Source organism: Squalius cephalus (assembly GCF_949319135.1).
Source record: "Squalius cephalus genome assembly, chromosome: 24".
Classification (NCBI taxonomy): domain Eukaryota; kingdom Metazoa; phylum Chordata; class Actinopteri; order Cypriniformes; family Leuciscidae; genus Squalius; species Squalius cephalus.
Genome location: NC_137145.1, coordinates 21,429,042 through 21,441,767, shown reverse-complemented (window position 1 = coordinate 21,441,767; position 12,726 = coordinate 21,429,042). Strand labels below are relative to the sequence as shown.

At 38.6% G+C, this 12,726-nt stretch overlaps 1 protein-coding gene across 2 annotated transcripts in view; it reads left to right on the top strand.

Moving 5' to 3' along the window:
- csgalnact1a (chondroitin sulfate N-acetylgalactosaminyltransferase 1a) overlaps window positions 1-12,726 on the top strand; it is a 36,375-nt gene that overhangs the window by 6,463 nt on the left and 17,186 nt on the right. For both annotated transcript variants that reach the window (XM_079862070.1, XM_079862069.1), the window contains exons 2-3: window positions 5,129-6,588; window positions 10,391-10,607. In XM_079862070.1, the coding sequence (XP_079718196.1) occupies window positions 5,811-6,588; window positions 10,391-10,607 (995 nt within the window). In that variant the 5' untranslated portion in view covers window positions 5,129-5,810. The remainder of the gene's footprint in view (window positions 1-5,128; window positions 6,589-10,390; window positions 10,608-12,726) is intronic.

Below are 12,726 nucleotides of genomic sequence, written 5' to 3'. Positions count from 1 at the left end.
AAAACATACCTTGCGCTGGTGACCTTATGTGTTTTTCAGCAGGGGCCTCTCTTCCCCCTTGTTTTCCATGAAAGGAACATGAGCAACACCTGGAATTGCTTTCTCTGGTGTCCTCCCTCTAATGCAGCAGTGAAACACAAGCAGGACTTGACTTGGCTTGTGCGTCGGTGGACTCTCTTTTTCTCAATCTGGATACCCCACCTTGGTAAATTAGCCGGTTCACAGACAGTTCCTCTTCAAAGACATCTCTGCAACCCTCAAGGGAATGCTGATGTCTTCTTTCAGTGGTGCTGATGTGCTTCTTTCAAAAACAACAGGCGCTGGGTGTAGAATAGATTTCCAATAAAATATTTTATACCAGTCATTGTGATTCCGCAGCATTGCTCGGTTACACAACCCGAAGCATCTATTATTTATATAAGCATTGACAGTTTAAAGGAAAGTCGTGGATCAGGATTTTAGATCATTCATTTATGAAGAAAAATACGAAGCTCTTTTATGTTCCTCCTTGCCTTTTTTGTGTGTGCGCGTCAGGCTTGTCTTTGATGATGGGAGCTGTACTTACACAGGCAAATGGACATGCAGCTGGTGCTGTCTAATTTAATGAGGGACCAACAGGAAGCCCATGTCGGGCACCCGTGCCCTGTGGACACAGGAAGTAGTTTAATTAAGAGCAAAGTCGCTGCATACAGAGTGATGTTGAGGGGTTCTCTTTATTTCCTTCTCTGTCTATCTCTTTACATCCCCTGTCTGGCAGTAAAATCCATTTTTAGGCTGTCATGCCAGAAAAGTAGTGCAGATGGTGTAGTTGATGCTCAGAAAAACTATTTTAAAAGGATGTCACACCTGTCAAGTTCCTAGAAATGTACTATTTCTATTTATGTTGGTTTCATATGGTATTGGGAAAATGGTATTTATGCCATTTTCAAAAAAGTTTAAATTTAGTGACTGTCATCTGGCACAACCATCAAGTAAAAAAAATAATGTATTTGTCTTAACACCTTTTCCTTACACAGCCTATACATCGAAGTCATTAGAGTCAAAAGAGCTTTTAAATATATTTTTCAAGGTAAAAAAATATGTTATGTATTGTGTATTGTTAATTATTAATTAATATATATATATATATATATATATATATATATATATATATATATATATATATATATATATATATATATATATATATATATATATATATATATATATATATATATATATATATATATATATATATATATATATATATATATATAATTCCTTTTTGGTCAAACCACATGACACGTTTACCTTTCAAACTAACTTTTCCTTGTCATAAAAAGGACAAATTTGATATTTTAAAAGACTTTGATCCTGAGACAGAGCCTGCACCTGAAATCGCCTACTCAGTTAAGTAGGTACTTGTTTTGAATAAGTGCATACTTCACGACCGCTAAAAAAGTATGTTCTATATAGTATGAATGTGTGTAGTATGATTGTAATCCAGACGTAATACATTCGCCATGTTATCATCATCATCATGTGACCTACCAGCGTCAGTTGTGTCGCTTCACTGCCATTCATAAAATCCTCTCCCGCGTGGCCTCATGGGATAGTAAAGTGTCCATCTTATGCACACTTCAGAATGGAAGTAGTAGTTCATCCGGGAACTTTTTGCCTACTTTTTTATTTTTTTATGAGTACTGTGAATTTGGACATAACACTTTTGTCACGTACAGTTTTTTACCTACAATATAGGGAAGTATGCGATTTCAGATGCACCCACAATCACGAGGTTCTCTCTCTATGACGTAATTTCCTGCATGTTTTTACATATTGGTTGCACCACATGACTTTGCTAAGTGGTTTGTTAAAATATCAAGAGTTTAATTGTTTTAACGATGCTTTTTTTTTTTCTTTTCTAAATTGTGATATTTGCAGTTTAGGTATCCCAAAAATATTAAAATGAATTATAATTCAGGAACACATAAGTGGTGTATTCAAATAATTGTACGCTTTAATACACTGGCATGCAAAATGTCTCTGTGTTTAAGTTCTCTCTGTGTAAGGCTCTTACTGCAGTCAGGCGCAAGGGTCAGCAGAAGCCTGTGAAAATGAAAATTGCAAAATGAGGAAAAAAACACACCATTTCCTGACTGCACACCACAGCCAGATAGTATAACTGCAGCTGACTCTGCAGTTGAAGGCTTGTGAAAGTAATTGAACTAATGTAAATGCGCTTGGTTCTCAAACCAGACGATACTCGTAGACACGCTAGAGCTTTTACACTGATTAAGATCTTTGAGGAAGTTGTAAGAAAATGGTGACCTGAAACAGAAGGCATTAACAGCATTGTCGCAAAATGTTGTGCATGTAGTGGTGTTTGTAAAACCTAAAGTGCCTCCAGTTAGCCAGTCATTTTATCCCTTAAAACTAATCTTTAATCACTGAAATTACATACTTAAACGTTTCCTTGAATTTTTTTTTCATGCCTTAAAATAGCTTGAATGTAACTCTACACCCTTGCCTCATTTAGTATACACGGTTCTATGAATATGCAATTGAGCCCCGCCTCCACTCACTCCCACCAGCTCAGAGATCCACTCGTTGACGATCACACGTTGACATGATCGTAGTTTGTGACTTCAGAAACACCAGCGATTTCAAACCGTGTTTTTGACGCTGTCTTTTGTTCACTGTAGTTTTAAGGAGAAAATACTCCGCAATGGTGTTGGCTTATGAATTTGCACATGGTTTGTCTTAAAGCATATTCAAAACACCACATAGACATATAAACACAAAACAGACTTTAAGTCTAATTTATTTCTGCTAGGAAAGCAGCTTATAAGCTGGTTGATGTGTTTTGGAACAAGGTATTTGGCGTTTAGTTGGTCTAAGAGCTGGTAGATCATCTTAGACCAGCAACCAAACAAACAACATTTGGTCATACTAGCTCAAGGAGTTCAGGCTGGTTTATTAGGACATGTTGGCTGGGCAACCAGTAAATGACCAGCTTATACCAGTTAGCATGTTCCAAAACACAGCTGGATTTTCCAACAGGAATGATAAAGTTTGACCACAGAGTAGGCCAACATTTAAAGAACAAGCTGTTGTTAGCAAGATGGCAAATCACATCTATTAAAACAACAACACTCTGTTTCAGAAGGGAATATTGAAGTGTCCCTTTCTCATTTGTTTGAGGTTGTCAAGCCCCTCCTAACTTTCCTCAGAGCTGTTCAGCCGTGTGTTTGGTCCGTGGTCTTGGCTCCGGTGTTGTGTGGCATTGGCACAGCGGGGAGAATGAATTGCTGGCAGACTCGTGCTGTGTTCGTCCTGGCCGCCGTACGAGTGAGCTGGAACAGCACAACATGGTGTGAGGCGTCTTTTGCACCACTCACGTGTGAGCTCCTAAATGAGACGAAGAGAAAGAAAAGATTTGTCATCTTATGTCACCACCGTGAGAGAGATTCAGTTGCTGAATTATACAGCAACTGACTTCTCTTTGCTGTTGTATACAATATCGAATAGGTCCAATATCAAAAAAGGAAATCCTGATGTTAGAGTGATGATGAGTGAATAATTAAATTAGTAATTGAGAGTGAATAATTAAGTGTGTAAATTAGTAAAGAATTTAAAGAGAGAGTGGGTGAATGAGTAAATAAGTCAATTATACGAGTGAGTGAATAAATGAAAAGGTTTATGAATGGCACCCTACACCAGATAAGAGTGGCTGGATGTGTCAAAGGCCAATACAACCCATTATAATCATATATAATACTGACAGCGGTTGTGCACAGGTTAAACATTGTTAGTGTGAACCAATAAGTGATTGAATGAATCAGTCAGTGAGTGTAAGAATGAAGGAATAAGTGATTGAATGAATCAGTCAGTGAGTGTAAGAATGAATGAGTACGTCATTAAATGAATCAGTCAGTAAGTGAAAGAATGAACGAATAATTGATTGAATGAATCAGTCAGCCTTGCAACTGTTGCATCTTGTGCACTCAATAGCCACAAACAGTCGTGTACAAATACAACACCTGGGACTAATTAAACTCAATAAAAATGTCTCAACTCCTTTTCACTGCACTTATTTGAGTGAGTGTGTGTGTTAGTGAGTAAGAGAGAGTGTGTGTGAGTGAGTGTGTGACTGAGAGATTGTGTGAGTGAGTTTGTGTGTGTGTGTGTGAGTGAGTGAGTAAGTGAGTAAAATAAAGAAAAGAGATGACATTAACTAGACCATGAGTAAAATAATGAGTGAATCAGTAAGTGACTGAAGGTGTAAGTGAATGAATGCATGAATTATTGTGTAAATAGGTGAGTGAGTGACTTGATGGGTGGATGGAGTGTTTTAATAATTGAATGGGTTCATATTTGATTGCCAGTCTCAGATAAATAGACATCCCCCTCCTCAGTGCTGGTCTGTGTCCAACTCCCCTTGATACAGTCCAGTATTCACCACTAACATAACTAATCCTTTCATTAAATCAAGCCTCCCACTAACCTATAAAGAGCTAATTGTGTGGTGAGTCAGCACACACAAACACACAAGCACTCACACATATTCAGAGATTCCTACGTCTCTTTATGCTCTTTTTTTTTTCACGTTGTATCTTTTACCACCACAGCTTTCCAACTCGCTAACACAGTGTTCCTGTGTGTTCCCGTGATCACAGATACACATGTGTTTGTGACTGTGTGCATATGCACGTGTGTATGTCTATGAATGCTCTGCCTTTCGTGTATGTTTGCTCAACTTACAGTGCGGCTGTTCTTCCCCCGTGTGAGTTGTCAGGTGTGTTCCCATAAGACTGCTTTTAACACACATCTCTTATTTTCACACATCAGTGACAGCACTGTTCTCCAGAACTGGAGCCGTCCCAGAATGCTTTGTTGTCTGCCTAGGTCCTGAATTTAGACCTTTAGGTCACTTTAAAATAAACACGGCGTGTTTGCAAATAAGAGACTAACTTGAACCCTGTCTCCCTCATCTCTATTTTGTCTGTTTAATGGGATGATAATGCCCAGCTATCAGTACTGATGTACTTTGAAGCCTGACTGATTAACATACAGGAGACCTTCATCCACCTACGGGTCTGTTTCTACAGAACATAATGAATTTAATCTTCCTTTCTCTACCTTTTTCTAGATAAATCTGTGAAGATCAGAAGCTACACATGATGAAACATGCAGAAGACTCTGAAGAGATTAAGGAAGGCATAAAGACTGCCTGAAAACTCTTTGGGAAACAACATTTTTGGTTTCAACAACATTTGATTGTTATATGGAGTTTACAGAAACGGATGGCATATGAGCAGCCAACTAATTTTTAATGGACCAAATCCATAGACGTTTAATGGCTAAACCTGCAATGAATGGTTTTCTCTTTTGGGTCATTGTGAGTGCTGTAGAATGGAGGATCCATTCCAGACATTCTCTCGAGGGTCTGTCACGCTACCTCCAAGAAGAATGAGCAATTTTCACCAGATGGAGATATGCGCATGTCGCTACTGAACTGGTCAAATGGTTTATTTGTCTGGACAGAGAACTAAGAGTACCCTGAAGAGGAGGAAGTGGCCGTAACTTGACCCATGACAAAGTATGTGGCTGAAGAGCCAGGCTGAAGTTTAAAGAGCGGGTGAAATGGTAATCGACAGTAAAAATTTGAACAAAACTTGCTTTGTTGTCTGCACCTGGGAAATATGAGACTTTAGTCAACAGACAAAACACAAACAGTTCTTCTTCTTTTTAATCAAAGACGAATACGCTGGTGACTTAACAAGCAGTTCTGGCGCGGGCAGCCTTTGGCTGATCTTTACGTCTTGTTTTTGATGGTACACACAGATGCCCCAACTTTATTGAACTACATCTTCTTACCCGCCTTGTTGTTGAGGTTGTCAGTTGTGATGCTGCGCAGGGGTCTGCTGTTCTGGCTCTCACGTGTGGGTGTTCTGTTAGTGGTGGTGTGCTGTTGCCTTTCCCTCCTTTATGTCATCTCTTGCAGCCCCCACGCTGATGAGCCCATGGCTGGGCAACCCCTTCCCAGGCCTGGAGGGATGGCTATTGCTGGGGGTCCAAGCAGGCCAGGTGGTGTTGGAGGTGCCCCTATTGGCCCTGCTGGACGGGAAGGGTTTCAGGCCCTGCTTCAAGAGCGGGAAGAGCAGCACCGGCAGCATATTGCCAGCTTGAAAAAACAAATTGCTCAACTTAAAGAGGCTCTCCAGGAACGGAGCGAACAACTTAAGGGCATGCAGAACTCTTTGGAGAAGACAGCTGGGAGGGGCACGGGGGGTGACGTGGCTGACGAGCGCAGTCACAGCGACCTGCAGGAGTTCCTACGCAGCCAGCTGAGCCGGGCTGAGGTACACAGTGGCGTGCGACTGCCAAGCGAGTACGCTGTGGTGCCCTTTGAGAGCTTCACCTTACAACGCGTCTACCAGCTGGAAATGGGGTTGACCCGTCACCCCGAGGAGAAGCCGGTGAGGAAGGACCGCAGGGACGAGCTGGGGGAGGTGGTGGAGAGTGCGCTGCAGTCCCTCAATGCCCCGCATCAAGGTGGAGACAGAATGAAAGCCAGTAAAGTCTACACACCATCAGACTTTATAGAAGGTAAGAAGCTAATATTCCAGGCTCAGTTCAAGTTAAGCTCAATCGACAGCCAATCTGTAAATGTTAAAATACTGACTGTTGCAATAGTATAGCCACAAGATTTTAGTGTTACTTGGTGTAAGTTAAGAGTGGTTTGGAAAGGATGGTATGAGTTTTTTGGAAGCCTGTTTGGAAACATTATTTATGCTATTCCATTTAGTGCTGCTGGTGCAGAGATGATGAACTTTACCTTAAATAATGTACCATAGGACATATCTGCATGTCTCTGGGCCATTGATTTAGGTTTTTAGAGCTTGTTGGACACATTTTGAAAAAAATCTCTCAACATGAAATCTGAAGCATGTTGCAGAAGTTGTATACTGTGTTTCTTGCATCCTTAGAACAAATCAGTAAAACAATAGTGCATCCCGTAAGACCATGGTAACATGCTAGTCAGGATATCCTGTGATGACTCTAGGAAATGAACACAGATGTTTTATATTCAGAGCTGTGTCATCTCTGCCATTTCCTCTAGAGCGAACGTGGCTCATCTCAGTGGTTATAGACTTTACAGGAAATACAATATTCATGTTGCTATGCACCTGTTGTTTAGTCACAAATAACAGTTCCCAGCACTTGAAACTGCAATGCTAGAATTGAGCTATGGTTAAATTTGCAGACTTTCAAGATCAGTTAGCTAAGCTGAAAGCAGAAGTGAGATTTACCAAACATTCCTGTTTAGGTAAATCCAGCATAGAATTTTCCAGCATAGAATTTTCATGCTAGTTTATGCTGGTTTGTTGCTGGTCTAGCTGGTGTTATCAAATCAAAAAATAAATGTGTGCATCTTTATAAAGAAGACTAGGCTATTTCTTGTCAATTCGAGCCTCTTCTGAGTCCTTTTGACTGTATAATTGAATAGACCTACTCTACTTCACATCAACAATGGAGAGCTTGTGAAGAATTCAAAGAGAGCCAAGGCCAAAGTCTTAGCCAGAGGCCCTGTCTGTTAAAACTTACAATGCAGTGTCCAGATACAATGTCAGTTTACTCAGACGTCTTGCTAACACTGAACGAGACTGAATAATATTGTTGGACATTCTAAAAATATTTGGCCCTGAAAAAACACAGGAAGCTTGACCATTACCCCTGAAACGGTGCTTCAGCAAACTGGAATGTTTACAGAAAACGTGTCTTTTCTACCCACAAAATAACTCTCCCACCCCGTCCCTCAAGGGATACATGTTTCTCTCTCATTATCCTGTGTCCGTTATCTCTGTTGGCTAACTGTATATAGTGCTCCTTTACCCAGACCCTTTTTGTGGTGACACGATCCAATTTAGAGAGGGAAAGAAATCCCAGGTTAATGCTAAAAGTGCAATTTTTCCCTGAGATAATGTTACCAATGTTCGGTAACTCACGTGATTATGTTGAGTTGTCTTATTTACTGTAGCTAGTTTTTCAGTGAGGTGAATTTCAGCCTGCGGGTTATGCTTTAATGTTTTTGCTGTTAGTAGCTTGTATTGATTCAGATGGCTTCCCTAATGGCCCTGCTTTTCCCATAAAAGCATTTTATGTGTGGAATGGAAAGGGGCTGGACATGATCATTATTCCAGTTTGCTAGTTTGCTAAGGCAGACAACATCACTGTTGCTGCTTTGGGTTTGGGATTTGGACAAACTTGTGTGGCTTGTTGAATTGTGCTTTAATTTATCTCAATGATCAAACTTGCACATTTCACCAGGCAGACAATAAAACGGGTGAAAAAATCCCACAGACTTCTATTGATAGAAGATCTCGAGACATATCAATGGACCAGAATATTATAAAAGTGGAGTCTGTTGACTTTGTCCAGTAGGCAAACGCATACTGTAGAAACCATCCAGAACACTCAAGCAATTGCATAGAAATGACCTAAACACTGCACACAACACCATAGCAACTTTCATACAAATTTATCACAAAATTAGATACACATACTTCCCAGTTTAGATCATAATACCATTACCACACTGTGCTACCAAAGCTAATGAAGTATGAAGCTGTGAAGTATACATACTTCATTCAACTCTTAACCAAATGGGACTGTTGTGTGCAAACCTTGAATGAGCATGATATTCTATTTCTCTAGAATAAGAGTCATTATGCCTTTTATAGCACTATCAGCACCACTGATATGGAACCTGAACAATAGGCCTGCACATTTGGTGCTGTACAGTGCAGATCTCTCTAAAGAGTATATTTGGATCATTTCAGAAGCGTGAAAGTATATTACCCAAGCCTCAGATGACCTGGTACTGCCCAGATGTTTCTTCTGAAATTCTTTAGCATAGCTCAGATAATTTGATCTTTAAAGAATTTGACGAGAAATGTTAGAGTTCAAATTGCAATGTGTGACTTTTCATTGCAGACTTTTGAGAGAAATCTCATTCTCCATTCAGTCTCATTGCTGTCTCATTTTTATCCTATAAGACTAGTTAGTTCTTTGTCACACTTAATGTCATTTTTTGATTTTGTATGTTGTTTATCAATTATGAATTTTCATATATTCTGATAGGAAATAAAAAACAACAAATGAGATCTCAATTTCTCATTCACTAAGCATTTGTAAGCTAAAATATGTTTGTGAAATCTGCAAAAGATTGTCATTTTCACAAACAAATCATGATTCACAAATACCTTTCATACTAAAATATATTATAAATTCACAAAAAATACATAAATGTTGGAACAGCTTAAACCACACATACTCAAAAATCACATGCTCTTTGGCTGCGTCCGAAAGCTTAAAAATGCTGCCTTCCGAGAAAGCATTTCAAGGCACGTCTAAATCCAATGTCTCCTGAGATACCTTCATCTGATTGATTTTTTTTTTAAATGGCAGCATAGATGTATCCTTCGCTGGCTTTGATATCCCACAATCCTGTGCTTTCCATTCTGTGCCAGTTAAATATAATAAAAATAAAAATGGCATCTGAAAGTTGTGGTTGCTGGTCAGTTTGTGTGTCAATGTACGTTTTTGACCAACGTTTTCCACTTTTGATGTCATTTCTAGTGAGAAATTATTATTGTAGTTATTAAATATTCACTTAGTCATCACCAAATCTCTCTCTATTTTGCTGTAAATCATTAAAACGTTATGCTGCTTTAGAAGTCTGTCTGAAATCAGCACAAACGCTGCCTATAAAGTCAGCGAGGCAACAAATCAGCTTCATAAGTTTTCGAACGCAGCCTGAATGTCCTTGAAATATAATTAAGATGAAATGTATAAAATTTTATCTTAACATGATTATATCACAGACAGTGAAACAGAAAAAAGCTACATTAGCTCAGAATACTACAAATTCATTAACATAGAACATGGTTAGCAAATTCATGCATGTACACACAATTAGGCAAAATTATTTTTCGTGAGAATTTCTCCTTAGCATATAAATATGAAATAATCCATGCAAATGTTAGTGAATGAGACCCACTCAATGAGACTCCTTTTTAGAGTTTTAGAAGAGAATCCAAAAATGTCTCACCCTGTCCTTGAATTTGCCAAGACAAAAACATCTAGAGACAAAGTTGCAAATACAGTGTTACTTTCCTCTGGGTTTTTCAGGCAAGAGATTTGTGACAATCTTTTCAATGTCTGCGTTTTTAATCTTGATTTGCGTGTCTTCCTTCATGTTTGTGTGTTTATCTTTGTAGTATTTGTCCTTGAGCTTTAGTTTTCTTTGAATTTTGCTTTGCTTGTGCGTGTGTGTGCGTGTCCGTGTGGGTGTTCGGGAAAATCGCTCCTTTTCTTCACTGTTTTCAATGTCTTCTCATCTCTGCAGGCATAGCGCGCACTGAAAAGGACAAGGGCACGCTGTACGAGCTGACCTTCCGCGGCGAGCAGAAGCTGGAGTTCCGCAGGCTGGTTCTCTTCCGCCCCTTCGGCCCCCTCGTGAAAGTGAAAAGTGAGCTTGTGGAGACCGCCAACATGCCCATTAACATTGTGCTGCCTCTGTCCCAGAGAGCCGACAAATTCAAACAGTTTATGCACAACTTCAGGTGACACCTCTCATTCTTTTCGTTCTCCGTTATTATCTGTTATTTATCATCCTCTGCCCCCTTCTTTCTTTCTTTCTTTCTCACATTCATACATATCTTCCTGGCACTTTCCATAAATAAGGTATGCTTTGGTGTCTTTTTTAAAGCATTATTTGTTGAATTTATATTCAGTTCATTTTAGCATGCAAACCTAATTTTGCACGATTTACTCAATCACACAAAACATCTACACCTTAAATAACCTTTAATATTTAAAGACTAATATATATATAGTAGTATTTGTCTATTTAATTTTGATGTGTATTTAATGTTTTTTAAACTCTTAGAAGAACAGGTTCTATATAGAGCTTTAAAGGGTTCTGTCAGGTTCCCATCATGGGATCATGTTATGGATTTAGTTTTAATTAATTAATTTAGTTTTAGTAATTTTTTTATGTTGATTAAATTGTATGAGTTAAACCGCTTTATCTCTAGAAAATAATCTAAATAACCGTTAAACATGAAAGTATTTACATATTTCTCCTTATATAGAATCTTTTTGACATGAAGTGTTCTTTAAGGGGGTCATGAACTGCATTTTTTGTTTTTAATTTATAATGTTCTCTCAGGTCCACTTAAAATGTTACCAAGATTTGTACACCAAAAATCCTATTTTATAAAATAATCTATTTTCTATCCCGTTTTTGACCCTCTTTCGAACACTCTTTTCTTCCCACTGCTATAAATGGTTAACAGTTTTGCATATTACAATAATTTTCAATGTCCCCGCCATTACATGTATGGAATTGTTTTGAAAACTTCCGATGTTTAAAAATATCTCGTTATGTTGTTACAAACACTTGCCAACAATTTGAAACATTGATGCATATTAAATATGCTTTATAAGTCTCGGTTGTGTCAAATAAAGTTTAAGTACTTGGAGTTACTACAGTTATAATTGACAAATGATAACTTACGGTGTTTCATGTAAATAAATTATGAACGAATGTACCACTGTCATTCTTATAGGCTATTCATAGTTCATTATTTTCAATAAAGTGAAAAAGGTATACATTGTCATTTGCAGTGTTGTGTTTTAAATAAAACTGCGGTAGTTGGCACTGTATGCATCATCTTTTATTTTTAGTCTCTGAAAAGCCTGCGTCGAACTGTCTAGTTTAAAAACGAATTTGCAGTAAAATGAAGCGATCAAATGAACAGTGTCTTACTGACATGATCTGACTGGAACTTTGTTAAAAATAAAGTTTATCCACGCTTTCTTAGGATGGTTTTTCCAGAAATTGGCACTTCAAAACATCTTGTAATCCTCAGACACATCTCTATCATTTTGTTGCTGGAGTATTCCTGTGTTTGCGACTCTCTCGTATTTACTACTACATGACATATGCTAAATGGTGGGCGGGGCTAAAGAGGCAATGATGTAGAAGTAGGTGTTGATCTTCTTCTGCAGAGGCGGTCTTTCATCGCACTATGACGTAATAACGTCTGGTTCAGTGTTTGCAGTAGTCTAGTCCTGCAGTTCCTCTGAAACCCTCCACCTCCCCAGCTCCACCTGCCTAAATCTAAATCTGCTAAGTGGTTTATGCATGTCTATTAATGCAGCAGCAGCAGATCTTACATGCTCACAGCAGCATGTCTGTGTATCTAATGCCAGTGGCAAGTTCATACAGTCGCAGAAGCAGCGTAGCAGATCTAGTCCACCAAATCTAAATATATTAACATTGCCATATTCATTACATGCCAAAACGACTTTGAGAGTTGTCATGTTTGAAATGGTTTTGGATCCTATTTTTTACCCTATTTGTGAAAAGTTTCTTCAGTCCTTTTTTCCTCTACATCTGTTAGACTTTCTGAATAATTTTTCTCCAACCTCGACAGCCTGTTTTACATCTAATTTCAGTTTTTTTTAATTAGTGCCTCTGAGCAGTGTTTTAAGAGTCTTATATTAGGCGTTGAGCAAACACTTTGACCTCATTCTCGTTTCAGAGGCAAGAGAGGACAAACAAGGGGATTGTGGGTTACGATCAGAATGAGCTCAATGCCAGCAGACCATCACACTAATTTGTTGTGGCATGTACATGGTAGCACAGCATATAGATAGTGTTTGTATACTCAACAC